General features: G+C 35.2%; 1 protein-coding gene across 2 annotated transcripts; it reads right to left on the reverse strand.

Annotated features, from left to right (window-relative positions):
- Nucleotides 1-2,095: 2,095 nt before the first annotated feature.
- Nucleotides 2,096-17,470, reverse strand: LOC150101528 (cytochrome P450 2J4-like). 2 transcript variants are annotated; one of them, XM_090400425.1, is made up of 8 exons: nucleotides 16,919-17,470; nucleotides 16,432-16,556; nucleotides 12,945-13,051; nucleotides 12,369-12,670; nucleotides 12,131-12,243; nucleotides 4,582-4,837; nucleotides 3,365-3,552; nucleotides 2,096-3,062 (listed from the first exon to the last, which is right to left on the reverse strand). In XM_090400425.1, exons 1-8 carry the CDS (start codon nucleotides 17,125-17,127, stop codon nucleotides 2,887-2,889), a joined length of 1,476 nt encoding a protein of 491 aa, XP_090256551.1. In that variant the 5' UTR covers nucleotides 17,128-17,470; the 3' UTR covers nucleotides 2,096-2,886. The 2 variants fall into 2 exon arrangements, with proteins under 2 accessions (XP_090256551.1, XP_090256552.1); XM_090400426.1 differs by lacking the exon at nucleotides 16,432-16,556 and having other exon boundaries at nucleotides 16,919-17,071.
- Nucleotides 17,471-19,534: the final 2,064 nt, after the last annotated feature.

Genomic DNA, 19,534 nt, shown 5'->3' on the forward strand with positions numbered 1-19,534 from the left:
TCGACGTAATTTTGCGATGCATTTCATCTTCCCCAGCAACTGAACCACGGTGTCTGTAGCAACCAGAAGTGAGTTAACCTGTCTCTTACGTAGGGAAAGGTTTTTTTCTCCCGAAAACGGGATTTTCATCCCAGAAAACACACAAACCGGCCCTGTGAACAGAAATCTACAGACAGAAAGCACTTTGAGGATTGATGGTAGCCTACATTGGATCCCGTCTAGGAAGTAGTCTGACTAATACTCATCTCGGATCTCATTGGCAACACTGGTGGCCTGAATATTCACATCCGCTAACAACAACAATCTTAACTGAATTGAAATCATCTGATATCATTAGTTCGAAGAGATAAAGAAGGATGTTCTACATCCTTCTTTATCTTTTCGAAAATATCTGAAAAGGACTGCACCCTTTAAATTCCATTCGAATTACAACATCTGAGAATCAGGTTTCAAAATATTTATATATACTGTATATCCATGAGCTGAAACATATGACTACCTACTTAATAGCGTGCTGGGTTTCCTTTGGCCGAGGTAATTGCTGGCACCCCTCGTTGGCATTGACTCACCTGTCCAACAGAAATTGTTGACCAGTAACTATCCTAGTTGCTGGCTTCAACCGGTGGATGCTACGTTCTGTATGATTCCACAAATGCTCGATGGGATTTAAACTAGGAGACTTCAGCGGTAAAACGACTACACAAAATGCTTGGAAATGCTTTGCGAACCATGATTGCACAAAGCCTTGAGACACTAGGCATCGTCTTCCGTGAAGTATTTAGATCCATCGGGCTATGTTCTTAATGCTGTACCTGGGCAGTAACTGGTTCTGCATAATTCTCATGTAAGTATTAGCAGTAGCAATGAGCCAATTAGAAAATCAATGATATTCATGAGAACAATCCCTATATCAGGATATCACTGGCCTTTTCAGCCAACCATGTAGTCTTGTTGACAAGAAACTGTGCTGGATAGCGGAATGTTTTGGCTTATAAGAGCAAGAGCGAGTAAGAGAGAGAGAGAGAGAGAGAGAGAGAGAGAGTACACCCATATGTTAATGGTGCTGTCTTAGCACAAGCTAGGGAAATTGTTTTATTGGGAATGATATATCATTTTACTAAAGCTATTACAATGAACTACACCAAACATCTCAACAATATCCAAACATTGCGATAATAGAGTTATATAATTTTTCTCTTGTATCTCGATTTGACAATCAAATATAGCCGGTCTTAAAGTTTTGCGATATCATAGAAACCAAATATTGGGATCGTAATCGAACTGATAAAATAATGTACATAATAAAATCTCAAAATTCTACCTTTTTTTTTTTTTTCAGATTTTACAGTCAAGGTGCATTAAACTCTTTGTCAATAATTGTAGTGTGAATTACATAATTTTAATTAGTAGAATTAAGGCATAAATTATACTTCACGTTAAATTTCAACAAACATAAAGGGTGCGCTGATAAAGATAATAATTCCAGAAGAATATAAAATTACCAATATTTAATTCTCACTAAATATTCTCAAAGCAAAAATATTGCCACATGTCCAGTGTGAATTTAAACAGAAAGTAAGTACCGATCACGCGCTTTTGAACTTCACAAAATTGATTTACGCATCACAAGACCAATGCAAACTAACTTCAGAATTTTTTCCAGACCTCAAGAAGGATTCAGACACGATAACCCATGATATTTTGTATTTAAAAGAAAAAAAAAACCTGGAGACTATGGGAATTAGGTGTTGGCTCTTATCTGGTTTAAAAGTGTTTTAACCTCTAGATCACAAGCATTAAAAATTAACAAAAGTTAAAGCAATTTTATACAGGTAAATTGCGTTGTTCTCCAACGTTCTGTGCTTGGGTTAGTAGTATTTATAATTTACATCAACGACTTCTGTTATCTACATTTATCAAGTAAGGTAAACACTTTTGACATGACACGGTATAGATATTCATTGCAAATTTGGTAAGTGAAATGCAAAACATTGGTAATAAAACAGTGATCTGAACATAGTGTCAATCTGGTTCAGGTGAATAAACGTACTCTCAATGCTGAAAAAACAAAATTTATAATTTTTAAACTCAGAAATACACCAGTTAGCAAAACATTTTATTTTCATCCGTATATTTCTACATAACTGAAATTATAAAATAAATCTAAATTGTAATTGCATGTAATAGAAGACGTGAATACTATGACTTATCCAGGATTAAAAATTGACAGCAACTTAAATATTTTAAATATTATTCAACAGAATAATATTGATGCTATCTCGTGTCTTCTTTTTAAAAATATTCTTAACTGCGACAATGTTAAAACCATTTTATTTCGTCTGGATACAGACTGTTAAAAATTATGCTAATCTGGGAATACATCACACCACACCACAATGACACCCCTAATCTCGTTACAAAATAAATTAATACGCATTTTATCTAAGATAAAAATAGAGACATCACAGTGAATGCCAAATAGACAATTATATATTTAAAGGAATGTGCTACTCTTCCTAAAGTCTGATAATTCGTACTAGCATTAGAAAACATACTTCTGCAGAAAACCGGGCTTAAAATATTTAATTCCAAAATTCAAAACAAATGACACATAAAAAAATGGCTCCAAATATCTTTAATGATTTACCTCCCTTAATACGAAACGAGATCAACATGAACACCTACGGAGAGCGGATTAGAGAATATTTAAATTTGTATAAGAATAACTCATTTCACATTTTGTTTTTTTAAAAAAAGCATCATGTGTTATTAGTGACTGTTATGTAAAAAAAAAAACGCCAGATCACACCATTGTATTCTCCTTAAATTTTGTGTCGTTTCTTAAAAAATGTTATGCTAATTCCTCTCTGCCTTTAAATGACATCTTCACATTCTTTTTACGAAAAGGATTTTATGTTCGTATGGGGAAGACGCTAATTCTGTTTCTCTCTGTGACATCTTCATCCCTTCAGGGAACGTAATCTCAAACTGCTGAATTACTGCAGTCAGATATATATAAGTGAACAGCGTTGCTAAGGTTTCTCCTGGACACTTCCTCTTACCTATAAAAGAATAAAAACTGTGATATATTTGCGTCCATTACATATAAATTGCAAATAACTATTGAATTTTTAATATTGTGCCCACAATTCCACTACTTATTATGTAGTTGATTGTAACAAAGTTTCTGTATTTTTATTAATACATTGTAAATTAATTTTCATTAGCAATAAATGTTTGCGATTTAAAGTCCAAAACTATAAGTTTATTTTGTCTCTATATTTACATTTAGTAATCGGTTCTCTGATTGTTAAATGTAAGTATAGAACTATCTCGTTCCAATGTGCTATGCTGTTTAACTTACCTCTAGTAAACGGCATGAAGGCATCGAGTTTCAAAACGTCTTTCCCATCTTCTGTGAGGAAACGTTCAGGGCGAAACTTTTCCGGGCTATTCCATGAATCGAGATTGTTGTGAGAAGCCCAAAGATTTGGAATTATGTAAGTTCCTTTAGGAATAAAATATCCTCCAAGATGGCAGTCTGATATGGCACTATAGAAGAAAGTAATAAATTGTTCATTATATTGCGTTTTAAAAGTTCATTATATTGCGTTTTACTCTCTAGACCCTTTTATGTTTAAAATAATCACCAGTTAATTAATAAAGAGCAATAATTTAATCAGAAAGATAAAACGAGTTAAAATAATTTCAAAATATTTTAACAAGAGCTCATTTCTTAAGAATTTTAATCATTAATTTATATTTCAAGATAAACACTTATATTGTATAAGCTAAGTACAATCCTGAATATGTTAGAATATATCCTTTATCTGGTAGAATATATCTGTGAGAATATATCGTTTGGTATGTGGCAATGCTGTAGCCAATGAAGTTTTAACTGAGGCTCGGCTACTGCCGTGACTAGAGCTTTTAGCTCAATAACACCTCATCTACACAGATTTTCTTCATTCAGATGACGGGATAAAGAGTCAAGGACCATCCGCTAGTCCTTTTTAGGATAATATCATTTAGTGTGACACTATATTTCGGTACTTCCTATGATATTTCAGGTGCAAAGGAAGCTAGTGCATTTATCTCTAGCAGGCAGTCGACTCGATCAATTTGTATCGATGACATATTTTGGTGAGAATCCAGAATAGTAGTATATATATATATATATATATATATATATATATATATATATATATAGTAGTAGTAGTAGCAGTACTAGTAGTAGTATATATATATATATATATATATATATATATATAGTAGTAGTAGTGTGTATATATATATATATTCGGGAAAATATTAGACCAGAATATGGAATATAAATATGTAGAAATAATAATTTAAAAAAGAAAATATAATATAGAAAGAAAATAAATGATTTAATATAGATAAAGTTGAATAAAATTATGAGTTTGGATGAAATAATTTCGATTAAACATTATGGCAGGATATTCTTAAAATCGGTTATATTCTTCTTTCGTTAACACTTTTCTTTTACTCTTGCCTCTCATAATATTTTCCTGTCAGAAATTGTATACAGTTAAAAATAATCGGATTTCAAATACCTACATTCTGAAGTCACTTAATGTAATTATTGTTTTCCATCGGTGAGTTTCATTGATAGTTGCCATCGTGTAGGGCATATTTTTGCGATCTTCCCAATAAACTTTACGAGAAGTACCGGTAACAGCCGCTATCTCGTTGTATATACGTTCCTGGACTTCAGGATAAGCAGCAACAGTAAAGATTACCCAAGAGATAGCCATTAATGTTGTTTCCATGCCTGCATATATCACACTTTGAGTGTCTGCTATTAACATCGGAACTTAAAAGAAAAGGAAAAAATATATATTTAATAGGTTAGAATTTATTTAATAAATATTAATTTAATAAATAATAAATACAAATATGCCGAATATCATAAAAAATAATACAAAAATCGATACTTTCAAATCAAACAGTATATAACAAGATATTTTAGAATTCTTGTTGAATGTATCGTTTGAAATTTCTATCAAAAACTTAGGTGTATCTTAGAAGTATTATGGTCAACATTTTAATTTACAAATTGTTGTATACAAATAATTTTAATTGTACTTTTGCAAATAACATTTCTAATTTTTGGAAATTTAGATAAATGCACGATAGAGAAACATACACTCGGGTCTCTTTTTATGCGTATCTTTTTTATGCGGATTTGAAGTTGTGCGGTGCACAACTTCAAGTTACGAGACCTTCCGACACTTCTGCGCATGTCAATAGAAGGAGAATCCATTCCGATAATAGAGTAATCCAGCGTTTCCCAAACTTTTCCTACGACGGAACATTTTACAAATCCTGAAAGTTTCATGGAACACCTTCGTTATTTTGTAATGTATTAATTAATAATGAATTGTTAGGTTTGCTGATTTTTATTAGTAATTAATAATTGATCATTAATTATTCATTATTAATTAATTAAACATCAATTAAATATAAACATCATTAAATTAATTTGTGCTGATTTTCATTGACATATCCCATTCTGATCACCAAAAATTTATATTATTATAAGTACTTAGGAGTGAATGCAGACTTTTTCTCCTGCGTGCTGATAGTTTTCCCCTCCTTTTGTACATCCTGGAGATCGCTTTATAGGCTGGAGGTGGATGAATCACTATCTGTTAGGTCACAAACACCTTCAATAAGAGATTTCCTAACACCAAAATTAAACAAAGGCGCTTGTCTCTTATTCATATTAAAATTTAAATCTGCAAGCCTATTACTTTTAAAAAATCATGGCACTACGGTTTCGAAACTTTCACCCTACAATACGAACTTGCGGAGAAAGTATTCTGTATTGCTAGATCTGAGAACCGGATACAGACTACCTTGATCTTCAATTTCAGTGGAAAATTTTCTTTATACTTTCTTGCTGATTGGTCACTAACATTTGACAATGCACCAAGTCATCCGCATTTAGAACATCCAAATGTGCAGGTAGTGTTTTTTCCATCCAATACAACAAGCATTATTCAGCCGTTAGATCAAGGCATAATTGCCACTTTTAAAAAAATATTACGTTAAGCACACTTTTCAATTTATATTGAATAAACTAGAAAATGAATCATTAACAGTAACTGATGTTTGGAAAAAAATTCTATTTTGGACTGCTTAAATCATGTTGCATCTGCTATCGCTGAAATAAGACCACAAACTTTAAATGCCTGCTGGAAAGCAGTTTGGCCTGGATGTGTTGCAAACAGTGCAACCATGCAAACATCTACATTATCAGCTGAAATCATTACTTTGGCGCATGAAATTGGTGGAGAAGGTTTTGATACATTCAGCCAGACGATGTGGACGAATTGCTTGTGGATCATGCCTTAAGTGATGATGATATTATTGGATATCTTCGAAGAAAAACCTGTCCCTCCCCCTCACTGCAAATATAATTCGAGAAGGTCTTGAACTGTGCAATAAATTGGAAAATCATTTTCTTGTTAATGACACAAATTCTGAACGAGCCTTAAAATTCCAACGTGAGCCGAAGAACTGTATGTCTGGATATCGCGAGCTGTATAAAAAATTAGTGAAATCATCATTGCTAAGTTTAATCACTGATTGCATTGTCAGAAGAAAAAAAAATCAGCACAGAACGAGGATGAGGCTAATTCTGTTTGTGAAGAACCGTTGATTTTAGCATACAGATCTGATGCGCTGACTAGCTTTTCTGGTGATGAAAGTAATTTCGCACCAGTTCGCAAATGTTGCCGAATATTGTCTAATAGCGACAAGACAAAATGTAAAAAACAAAAATGCTACTTTTCAATAAAATTAAATGAATAAAGCTTTAAAACAAATTTAGGCATTCTTATTTTCCTGAATTTTCATAAACTCTTTTCATGCGATTTTAGATTTATTTTAATTCATTGCTTCGGTTTTATGCGGTTTTAGAAAATTATGGAACGTATTCCTAATTTTTCAACATAAGTTAGGCCTTTTTTGTGCGATTTTTTATATGCGGTTTTCTGTGAAACGAATCTACCGCATGAAAAGAGGCCCGACTGTATTTGTAATGGTAAATACAGCATTTAAATTATCTTGTTTTTTAATCTTTGTTTGAACAAAGTAAGTTAACAAATTACCTTTGATTACTTCTGTTCATATTTCTATTTTATTATTACTATTAACGTCTTATTTGGAGACTTACGCTACATGAACGTATTTATTGCGTTCATTACTTACACATAATGAGTGCTTACTGTACCTAAAATATTAGCAACAACTGTGAGAAATGAGAAATCCATACAGCTCATAAAATCACATTCACACATTTTAAACTTTAATAATTTTTATTATTTTATTATTATTTTTTTTTTGGCTAGATGGGTGAAGCAAGAATGATTTTAGGGTGTTATTGAGCTATAAGTTCTGGTCATGGTGGGCAGCGGCAATAGCCGAGCCTCAATTAAAACTTCATCGGCTACAGCATTGCCATCTTTTACCCTCTGGAATCGATTTGGCTATCATTTTAAACTGTAACTTTACTGATCCAAGGGTGAAGCAAGATGCTTTTCATATTCCACGATACCTGAAATGGACACAGTGAAAGAAAAACGTTTATGAGCAATACGTTCGCCCTGAGAGGGCAAGACGGTTATAGATCATATCTTGAAATTAGGATGGATTTAGGTCTTTTGTGCTTATAGAAATCCGTTTCATCATAGTCAGCAGCTTGTTGAACCAGTAGATTCCGATGTGTAGTCGCTTCTAAGAAATACTTTGCTGCAAGAGACTGAAGGAAAGAGTAGATATAAGGGATGTCGGTGTCCCGATGAATTTCAACATCTTTAAGAAACAATGGGGTGTTCAGAATCATACGTAGGCACTTGTTTTGCACTCGCTGCAGTTTAATGATATTAGTATCGGCGGCATGGCTCCATGCTGGCGAAGCATATGTGATTATAGGACGAAATCATACGATTATAGTATTCATCAGTTTGTAGAAGAGCAGTTTGATTCCGGTGTGTAATCTACTGTTTCTGTTAATTAGGGGACAGAGCTGGGCGATTGCTTTTGATGCCTTCGCACACGAGTCCTTGATGTGGTGGTTGAAGGTTAGTCTTTTGTCTAGCAGTACACCAAGGTATCTGCTTTCCAAGGAATTTTGGTCTTAAACAGGAATTTGTCCCCTATAGGAGATACTGTCGTCCCCTATAGGAGATACGGCTATGCTCTTCAAGGGGTTTACTTGTAATTTCCAATTGGAGAACCATTTTTCTAATATTTGTAGGTTTTCTTGAGGTTTTTTGGTGACTAGGTGTGGGCAACAGATCGGGTTATTATCGCTGTGTCATCAGTGTAAAGGGCCAAGATAGATGACATTGGATTGTGCGGAATATCTGCCATAAATATCGAGAACAGCATTGCGTCCAGTAAGGATACCTGCGAAACTCGAGCCAGAATGCGGCGCTTGGTAAATATAGTTCCGTTTATCTTGACCTGCATGAATCTGTTGCTGAGGTATGATCAATTGTATCATCTGTAGGGGAATGTGAAAGGCAATGAGCTTGTGGAGCAGACCATAATGCCACGCTTTATCGAAGGCCTTCGCCATGTCCAGGAAGACTGCTCCAGTAATTTCATGCCAGTTCTAACCTGTGGTAATATATTCAGTTAGTCTATGGATCTGTTGAGTGGTGCAGTGATGTTGACGGAATCCAAATTGTTCATATGAAAGGATATTCAGCTTATTTACTGTGAATTGGAATCTGGTGAGAATTACCTTTTCGGCAATCTTTCCTAGGTTTGAAATCAGTCTAATGGGATGATAATGTTGCGGGAGATATGGATCTTTGCCTGGTTTATTAATGGGGGTTATATAAGCACTTTTTCCAGAGGGAAGGGAAGTATCGGAATCTAATGAGCGTGTTGATTATGTTGGTAAGGTGCACAATGACTCTGCGGGGCAGTAGTTTAATGACTTAATAGGTGATGCCATCTAGACCAGGAGTTTTTTTTTTGTTGATGTTCTTAATGATCTCGTAGATTTCTGCTGGTGAAGTAGGAACGATTTGATTAGTACAGGCATCAGGAAGTTTTAGTACGTGTCTGACATGACGATGAATTTTATGCCAGTGGTTAAAGTTTAAGTTTTCATAAGCAGGTTTACACTGCCCTTCTAAATGTTTTTGCAATGGTTACTGTCTTCTGCAACCGTGTGCACAAGGCCCAGGTCCGATTTTAGTAGGGAAGAGTTCTGATTTCGTTTCTGAGATTCCTCAAGAGTTCCCAAATCGAGTGATCCGCAGATGAGAAGGAAGTCAACTTATCTTCCAGCAACCGATCTCTGTGGACTTTGAGGGCGTCTCTAACAGCTCCATTTAATCTAATAAGGATTCTTTTGTCTTGAGGCTCGCGAGTATTACGAAATGTTTTTCTAGCTTTATTTTTATCTCTGATCATCTTCATAACATACTTCTGTAAACGACTGGGTGTAGAGCGAGTTGTAGAACAGGTAACTGCCGTTATGGTTGCATTAATTTGCTGAGTAAAGGTTTTGACTACTGTTTCAATGAATTCTGGGAGTGATTGTTCTCATTTTTGTCAAGATATGAATGAGCGTGAGGGGAGAGACAGGTTGTTCGCTCCCAGCTGTAATAGCTCTTGATCATGGTCTGGTGAAAGCTCATTTAATGTTCTTAAATTATATTGAAATTTAACATTTTGCAGGATGGCTATATCCAAGATGTCAGCGGTGCCATTCGAGCTGTGATGAGTAGGATCAGTGGGACCTGCGACGACAGCGCAACTGAATCCGGTGTAGTTGGCGAGAATGCGTCAGTTGTTGTTTGTAGTTCTACAATTCCATGCCGAGTGTTTGCAGTTTAAGTCCCCAGCAATAATGATGGACTCTCTAGCATCTAGGATGGCATCCAGATCCATGTGCAGTAGTGTTTTTTGCGGTGGGTTGTATGCAGCGTAAAGTTTCAGTCTGCAAGCTGAACTAGTAAGAACCACCACGGCAGTCACCTCGAGGTTAGTGGTCTGGGGGATTGTTTACTGTATGGTGTTGGATATAATTTTTAATGAAGACGGCAGCGTCACCACCTCTGTAGTGGTGACATCCCCTAATTTTGGGGCTGTCCGATGGCCTCTGGTGTAATCACTTATCAAAACAACGCTGGATGAAATCTCTGAGTGAACTCTTGGAACTCCATAATCTTGTATTTGAGGCATTAGCATTCCACGCCATAATCAGTAGCGAGTCTGCAGTTAGTTTATTCCTGTTCATCAATAAGTGCTGAGAGGATTGACATGTTTCATATAGGAATCTTTTTTAGGATTGGACCTGTGTAATCCTGTAGCACATTCGCCAGAAAGGAACTAATGACAGTTGTCAGGTTTGACTGCGCTGCTAATTGATTCTGATTCTGCGTTTCGGCGCGGGCCACGTCTGCATAGGCCCTTGCAGACGTGGTCCTTGTTGAACACTGTGAGATTGTGGAGCAAGAGGGTGGTGTTGATGAGCTGGTAGTGGCGAAAAATTGTCTGTTTGTTTCGGAGTCTGTTATTCAGGTGGTTTTTGGCTTTGTGCAGATGTTAGTGGGGTGAATCTTGGTACATTTTAGGCATTTATACTCTGCCTTGCAGAGTCTCTGAGCATGGGCAAATATTTGAAACCTATGGCACTGTTCAATTGAAGCTTTCTTTCTCACAGGCTCAGGGATAATCTGGAGCCCACAGATTGATCTTAGGTCATAAATATTTTTGTAAGCTTAATGGATCTATACCAAAACCGGAGGTATCAGGCTTTTATAAGCTTTAATCATCTTACTGACCTTAACAGGTGGCAGGTCCTTGTAGCGGAGGTTGGGCTCTAGTTCATCTGTAGTTACGTCCTCTATAACACCTCGGAAAACCAACTTCAGATTCCTCTCTGAGCCGAGAGAGAGAGAAAGCGTGGTATTGAGTGTCACTTGAATCTAACGCTTTGGTCAGTATTCTATCCATCACGGTAGCAGACTGGATTTTGATGCCATCATCCATATTCTTAGCTGAGATGTATTGTATTTGTAGGTTTGTCTTGGTGGACCTTAAGGGTGTCCAATTTTTCTTTTCCTGGAGGACAATCGGGGATACCCTATTTTTTGGGGAAGCCGTGGAATTGGACCAGGGAATGTCATCTTCCATACCGGAATCCATAGGAGGTTTTGCGTTTGTGGTTTTGCGCTTCTTGTCCGCACGGACCTCTTCAAAATGTGGGGAAGTTGATACCACCAAATCAAGATTCTCCTCCATCTGAGCAGTGTCTTCGCACTCCTCAACTTTTCCTGGCAAGGAGTAGAAATTATGAATGCTAGACAATTCGTGTTCAAATTTTCTTACAATCTTTTTGAGAATGCTGAGCGCCCTCCCTTTGTTGAGCGATTCGATATAAGCGTCATCTTCCTCCTTGCTCATGGTGATGACGGCACTATTCCTCGCAGTTGATAAAATCCCGGAGGTCTAAGGACCTGCCAGCAGAAAATCCTGAAAAGTGAGGTGGTCTACTAGCAGTGATTGAGAAAGAAAGCAATAAATGTTGTAGTATTGTGTGAAGAAACCGAGAAACTTATTTGGTTTTTTGGCTCGGATCGAAATTACCTACCTGCCTAAAAACCATACATCCACCGCTGGTCCTCGTGTCGGGTGGGGCCTCTGAGGTCATTAACCTCGTACACGTTTCGTGTAGAGGGAAGGACAGTAGGGATTTGGGCAAGGTCAGAGCCAGTACAATGCGAGATCTACGGAATACCTCTGTAATTTGTGTAAGTCAGCCTAAAAGAGCGCGGTTTTCTAGCACAGTAAATAAAACACATCTGTCCACATCATACTCGATCTAATATCTTATTTTTTTTTTTTGGTTTGTTGGGTGAAGCAAAAATGCTTCATCCATAATCAGTAGAGAACATATGAAATAAAAGATTTGGTGTGTTTATAAATAATAATGATAATACAAGGGAAAAAAAACAGTTTAATTTATTAATATAATAAAATATTTTAAATAATTTTATGATTAAAATAATAATTAGTTTAGTACTTCTATTATTATTTTAATTTAGTTAACTGTAATTGTGACTTATTAAAGACTTACTTGATAGAAATGTATTCTTGTTCTTAGATTTTTGAATTTCTTTGAGGTAAGCACTTATGAAAGTAGACTCTTCCTCCACGTCTGTATTCATCGAACATTGATGAACCTCAGCTCTTAAGAATAAAGGAATAGTAATCAAAATCATATACTAATAAAACTTATTATTTTATACCATAAAATAGGAATCATATTTTTGTTTTAAAATAATGAATACAACAAATTTAAAAAGAAATCTTACTTAATATAGTCATATACTCTTTGAAAATCTTTTCGATGTTTACTAAAACTTGACACATTAAAAAACCGAAGGATTTTCCACAGCCATGGAATATAGCCAACAGTCATGATCTCAGCAAAAAATGGAAGGAAAGCTTTGCGTATTCTTTCTAAGCAATGATACATGTCTTCTTCCTCGCTTAACCTCCTGCCAAAATTCAGGCGCCACAACATGTTCAAAATTAATTTAACAAGAGGTTTAGAAAAGTCACCAGATTGTCCTTTGTAGCTGTCATACTCTGTTAGAAGTTCGTGAATTTCGTCCTGGAAACAAATAATAAAAAAATATTATATCAATTAACGAAGGAAGCATAAAAATGAATATTTCTAGACTCTCTCTCTCTCTCTCTCTCTCTCTCTCTCTCTCTCTCTCTCTCTCTCTCTCACTCACTTTCTCAAGTGAGAAAAATTTTAAAAGGATATCATAATTGAGAAATCAGTCTATGTTATTTATTATCTTGAAATAATCTTAAACATTTTCTTAAAGTGAGTTTTATAATTAGATCAAAAGATACGTGGATTGTATAATAAAACTGACCTGCAGTTGTTCTTCAAAAAAAGATTTTCCCATCCCAGCTGTCTTTAAAACTGAAACAAAAATTCTTCTTTCTTCATCCCATCCCTTTCCATTTATGGTAAATACACCTAAAAAGAAAAGAAAACCTTTCAAAGATGAATAAGAAACATCATCGGCATGATATCACTTCCATTATATGAATTTTAATAAAAAAAATGCCAATGTCAATGACCAAGAAGTCAGCGGTGCCTTACCAATGCAAGTAAGAGAGGCTCAAATTTGAGTCATCTTATTCATTTTAAGCCAAATGTCAGTCACCAATTACTCAAACACGTAAACTTAAGGTGAATTGGGAACAACTTAATATGAATCTAAAATACAACAGAATATGCCTGCTATCTGTTTATTATATTTTTAACGAAACAAGGATATAGATCATACAAATAACCGGAAAAAAAAACACATGCAACGTTTTACAGTGGAGTGACGACCGTATTTATTCGGATGTTTCACACACATCCCGCAGAATAAATCAGCATTTCCAAATGCACGCAGGATATATATAGGGTGTCCCAAAATTCACGCAAGAAGTAATTTTGATAGAAAACACAGGTTTTTAATTAAAATTGTAATTTCTGATTGATTCATAAAGTATACAGTATAGGGTTATGCATGGAATAGCATATCGGGTAAATGGCCTCCACGGCTTTGCTGGCACATACGCACTCTTTTCTCGAAATTTTCCATGACCGTTTTGCATAAATGTGTCTTAATTTCGTTGATACAGCGCTCAATTTCCTCCTTCAAGGCGTGGGTGGTCGTAGGCTTGTTGGCATAAACCTTAGACTTCAAAAAACCCCAAAGGAAAACGTTCAACGGCGTTAAATCACATGATCTGGGCGGCCAATTCTGATCACCAAAACGAGAAATTACACGACCAGGAAATGATTCATGCAGTAAATGAATTGTTTCTGGGGGCTGTATGGCATGTGGCACCGTCTTGTTGAAACCACATGTGGTCCACATCCATATCTTGCAACTTAGGCACAAAAAAACTGGATTATCATGTCGCGATAGCGAGCACCATTAACTGTTATTGCCTTGCCAGCCGCATTTTCGAAGAAGAATGGATCGATGATGCCTCCAGGCCAAAATCCGCACCAAACAGTGACACGTTGTGGATGCATTTGTTTCTCAGCAATCACTCATGGATTTTCTGAACCCCAAATGCGACAATTTTGTCGATTAACGAAGCCATCAAGATGAAAATGAGGCTCATCACTGAAGATGATTTTGTTCGAAAAATAAGCATCCACTTGTTGTTGTTGTTCCATAATCCATTCAACGAACTCTCTTCGCTGTGTGTGTGGTCAGTGGACTTCAGTTCTTGAGTCAATTGAACTTTGTAAGCATAAAGATGCAAATCTTTCGTGAGAATACGCTGTAGAAAGCTTCTCGAAATGCCCAATTCAAGACCACGGTGCCGAATTGATGTTCCTGGACTCTCAGCAACATTCTCAGGAACTGCTTCGATGTTTTCTGTTGAACGACTTGTTGAAGGACGGCCGGAGTGTATAAGACTAATTGATCCAATTTCCTTGAATTTTTTAATTAATCTTTTAACAGTTGATGAAGTTAAATCACTATTCCGATCATATTTTGTACGAAAATTGCGAACTGTAGCTGCCAATCCTTTATTATTTTTAAAATATTGCTCAACAATGAAAATGCGTTGTTCTTTCGTGTAGCGCTCCATTTTTAATAATCCTGAACTGTCAGCTGTCACGCTGTCTTTTTTTTCTCGTTGGCTACACTTTACCTCACAAATGGCGTAAATTTAAATCTTGCGTGAATTTTGGCACACCCAGGTGTGTAGTCAAGGAGTAAATGTTGGTTTATCAGGTATACTATAACTTTATGTATATACATATAGGATTGTGGCTTTCAATTGGAGAACTGTTCATCCCATCGCCACCAACATTAGTGTGCACATTTCATTCAGAGAAGCTAACTCTGTATTTGAACCTAAACTTTGATATCTGAGAGTAGTTTATCTCTTTTCTGCACTGGTTTACGAGTGATATTTTATGAGTCACCAAATATCTTGCTTGAAAGCCACATCCCGTTACGAGGGTCGAAGGTTATGATCCCAACATTCTCATGCCGCTATTCCTTTTGGTTTCATGCTGTTTTTGCGTATATATCGATGTCTGTTATAACTAACAGTAAGAACATTCTTAGTCATTGTGACCAGAGAAAGAATATGAAATAATGTTTTGGGATATGAAAAGAAATTTCGATGATATGATTATACATGAAGATAAATTTTGATTCCTAGAACAGTTATTTAACCTCCTATATTCTACATAATTTTGGTCATTAATTATGAGAAACTTTAGATCTACTGTAACTAATATTTATATCGCTTTCTAATGTGATTGATGTGATCCAAGATTTCGGTATATTCTCTACTTTCTGATCTTTCTATTTTGAGGAACTGTTAAGTCAATTTCCTGGATTATTGTTTCAATGGATTAATGATTAAAAAAAGTTGCTTCCAATACAGCAATATATTTTATTCATTTTTAAAGTCTATTCTAATCACGTATAATCGTTGCTGTTTTCGCCATCCATCCACTCATCTAAACTAGTGTGTGTGTGTGTGTGTGTGTGTGTGTGTGTGTGTTTAAAGAAACTACCATGTAACTGCCGTGACAACACAAACTACAGTTTATTTGTCACGATTCTGTGAGATACACGCTGTTCTACTTTCACGTGTATGTTTTTCAGTTTCTCTTCTATGTTTATGAGAAGTTTTCTCTTTTTTTCTTTCAGTGAGATGACGTTATCTCAACTATGTAATTTGTCACTGATCAGGGTCATAAAAAAAACACAGTTCTAATACATATCCATGACAACGAGATAAAAATAAAAAAATTATATTTCAGACCGAACTAAATAATAATAAATATTAAGATTTTGGAAGAAATTATTTCTTTTATTTATTTAGGATGCATATGAACATGAAAAGAAACAGGAAAATCATAAAATACCTAAAATAATAAAAGTTATTTCTGTGTATAATTTAGTCTCAGTTTAGACTCATAAAAAGAAATAATAATAATAATAATAATAATAATAATAATAATAATAATAATAATAATAATAATAATAATAAACACTGCACAATGTCTGCCTTAGCGGGTAAAGCAAACAAACTAAATAATTTTAATATTACAGCACTTTAAAGATTCTTAATACCTGATCTCTTCAACAAAGTTGCGATACATACTTTGAGATCTCCCTTCTTAAATAGCAAAATAAACAACGATTGAAAGAAACTTAAGCGTTATTTTAAAGAAGGTAAGGAATTTTCTAAATACATTTCCATAATTAATTCAGTATGTAAGTGATGCAATGATTAAATATTAAGAGAACTCCTTGTATCCCGATCACTGTTCCCACATAATAATAATAATAATGTTAAAGAACAGAGAAACTGACTTACCAGTTCCTCCAGGAAGTATATCGTGAGGCATTGGAGGTCGATCAATAAAGTTTCGACTGTCAAAAACCTCCTTTAAAGTATTAGGATCACCAACAACGACGGCATTAAAAGATCCATATTGGATGCTATTTAAATATAAAACAGCATCGAAGCATTTGTTACTGCTTATTATTTACGTAGTTTAAACACATTTTATTACTTATTTTTTTCAAAGATGTACACAGTGCACTGAGGTGAATAATCTATTAACCATTGTGCAACAAAGGACTTTATTTAAACAATGCAATACATTAAATAAATTTAAAGTACACGATGTTCTTTTTTATTTTTAAAAAAATACTACAAAAGCTCATATACTAACAAAGCTTTTGGGATATATGTTCAATCCTTACACAATAATTATACAAGTTAAAAAAAATTGTTTCATAGAAATTGATTAAACCCTTTATAATATGTAATACAGTAACAAGAGAAAATATATATTTACCTAATAATATTCCCATATTTCTTTGAGAGCCGATCAATAGTCAAGTGCCCTTCCACACCTAGAAAAGGAAGGTATCCTACTATTGGTAAATTCCAAGGACCGGGAGGAAGATTTCTACGTTGTTTAATTAGCCTCTGTAACATCAATACTGTCAGTAATGCACCGAGTATTAACAGAAGGGTATTCGTAGATATATCCAAGACCTCCATTCTGCAGTCTGCTCACGTGTGCACTCTGGCAGAAAAAAATCACCGTTCGCATTCGCGTGTATAACTGTCCTCTTCCAGCTAAGTCACGTGGTGAGATTCGTCACACAAGCACATACAGTTGACACAGACCGAGCTACATAATAAACTCGGTTCCACGTTTTCACGCACTTCAAACATAAACAGAAGGTCATATTAATCACGTGATCTGTTCTTTCGCAATACGTCCTACTAGCTCGGATGAGCTGCACTTCAGTAAGAGCTCAGACTCGTTAAGTACTTCACATGCAACACTTGAATACGAGAAAACGGAAATAGCAACATATGTCACATCCTGCCTATTCGCAGTGCCCCCTGAGATGAGCAACTATTTCTCTGTAAAGATTAAAAAAAAAAAAAAGAAAAGAAAAGAATAATGTCATTCGACACTGAGAGGTAAGTGTCGTTTTAATATATTAAACTTGAACTCCTCATCTATGCAGAGAATGAATAATAATGTCTTTTGACTTTATTTTTAATCTTTAACTTCTCCTGTTGCAATCCGTTAGATCTCGATACTAAACTAACGGGTTTATGCTGATGGATTATGATTTAACCTACACAATTGTATGTAATACTACCTTACAGTAGCCGCTCCTGGCTTGAAATCGTGGGGGGTGGTGCAACTTTCGAAATACACATACACACTGTAAGTACAGGGTATACGTGTTTGGATAAAATATCAAAATTATGGTAAAAAATTAAAAAAAATTTAACATAAAAAATATTGTTTATTATCGATAAAATTATACAGTTTGGTATAATTCAAAATTACTTTAAAATTACTATAACAAATGTTATGGCTTTAATTGTAATGTCCAAATATTTAAAGAGACGGAGTAAACGCGATAAGCACTACGAACACTCTTCTACTGGGGCAAACTGCATATAAACAACAATGGAACTGCGCGACGGACAGTGCCGCCTTACGCTAATAGCTCGCATCTCACTCTCACGTACATATGTTTGCCCGCGTAGCAATATGACACTGTGGCATAGCAAATATAAATAAATTAATAAATATATTTATATATCGAGAAAGATTGGGGATGCTGCAGTTCCATAGTGCCTATGCACGAGCCGCCCCTTGTTGAACTGAAACATTTAGCCGTATTCAGGAGTCATAAATCGGATTTATCAAATAAATGAATTAATTTTAAAAGGCACCTTCAGAGAATCAAGGAATTAACAAAGGAAGCTACATGCCACCACCCATACGCGCTGACACCTTTTTTACACTCATTTACAATACATACACTCAATACTTCAACAGGCAAACTATTCCACTCACTCATGGTTCTAAGAAAGAAAAAATGTTTCTTAAACGCGAACAAACTTATCTCCCATTGGATATTCCCTGTTCACTTCCACCCTTCCATATAACGAAAGATTTCAATCAGACGATATTGCATGACACCCAATCAGAAGTTTATAGACCTCTATTGAATCACCTCTCTTTCTCCAGAGCTTGCAGTCCACACAGCCTCAATCTGTTCTCATAGTCTACATTCCATAATTCTGATATCGTCTTTACTCTTTATTATACTCTTTACATAGTTTTTATCACCTCCTGGAACTCGGGAGACAAAACATGCAAACAGTAATCGAAATATTTTCATTAAAGACGAAAATGCATTCTTATCTTAATATTACATTCTTTATTGTAGGAATCCACTTATCTTCTGAGTTGTGTTTGCATTTTAGCTAACTGATCTCTGAACACCAACACAATGTGCTGTTGTATATCTCATCACACCAAAGTGCATAAATTTACACTTACAAAGAACCGATAGCCATTATTTTGATTTGTTCACAGGTCCATCCCATAACAACAATTCTGTAAGTGCTGGATATCACAGCATCCAGAATTGCCCTGTCTATCTTTGTATCTTCAAAAAAGAAAAACTGAAATATTCCACAGAAAACAAATTATCAACAGTCTTCTGTTACCAGTATCATTAATGAATAGATTGAGCAATATTGGTGTTCCAAGGACTTATCTGTGGGGAACAAAACTGGTCATACCTGGAATCCTCACTTGTCCAGTATAACACTTTTTGATACGTGTTCATCCTTCTCTTATCCAAGTTAATAGCTTATATTGCAATCCCATCTAACTGGCACAGTTATTCAGAAAGTAAACACTATCATTATTACAAAACATGAGTAACTTACTCCAGACATGATATCACTTTAATGAACTCATGCCGTTCTTTTCAATATATAGCTTATGTGTCAACCGCATTCTCTAAGCGAGTTCTTACTATTGTTTTTAAATATTCACCGTTACTCTAAAGATAATAATAAGTCGGCAAGTAGACATAACAGTCTTTATACAATGGGACTATCGTACATTCTTAATTGGACATTT

The sequence above is a fragment of the Typopeltis vanoorti genome, chromosome 11 (assembly GCF_054136105.1).
Source record: "Typopeltis vanoorti isolate ZY-2024b chromosome 11, IOZ_Tvanoo_1.0, whole genome shotgun sequence".
Lineage (NCBI taxonomy): Eukaryota > Metazoa > Arthropoda > Arachnida > Uropygi > Thelyphonidae > Typopeltis > Typopeltis vanoorti.

Excerpts from the sequence above, each read along its gene's own strand:
- LOC150101528 (XM_090400425.1), bottom strand. The coding sequence starts at position 17,127 with ATGGAGGTCTTGGATATATCTACGAATACCCTTCTGTTAATACTCGGT. Across the intron at positions 16,557-16,918 it reads AAATATGGGAATATTATTAG|CATCCAATATGGATCTTTTA; the intron begins GTAAATATATAT and ends ATATTTAAATAG. Across the intron at positions 3,553-4,581 it reads ACATTAAGTGACTTCAGAAT|TGCCATATCAGACTGCCATC; the intron begins GTAGGTATTTGA and ends TTTCTTCTATAG.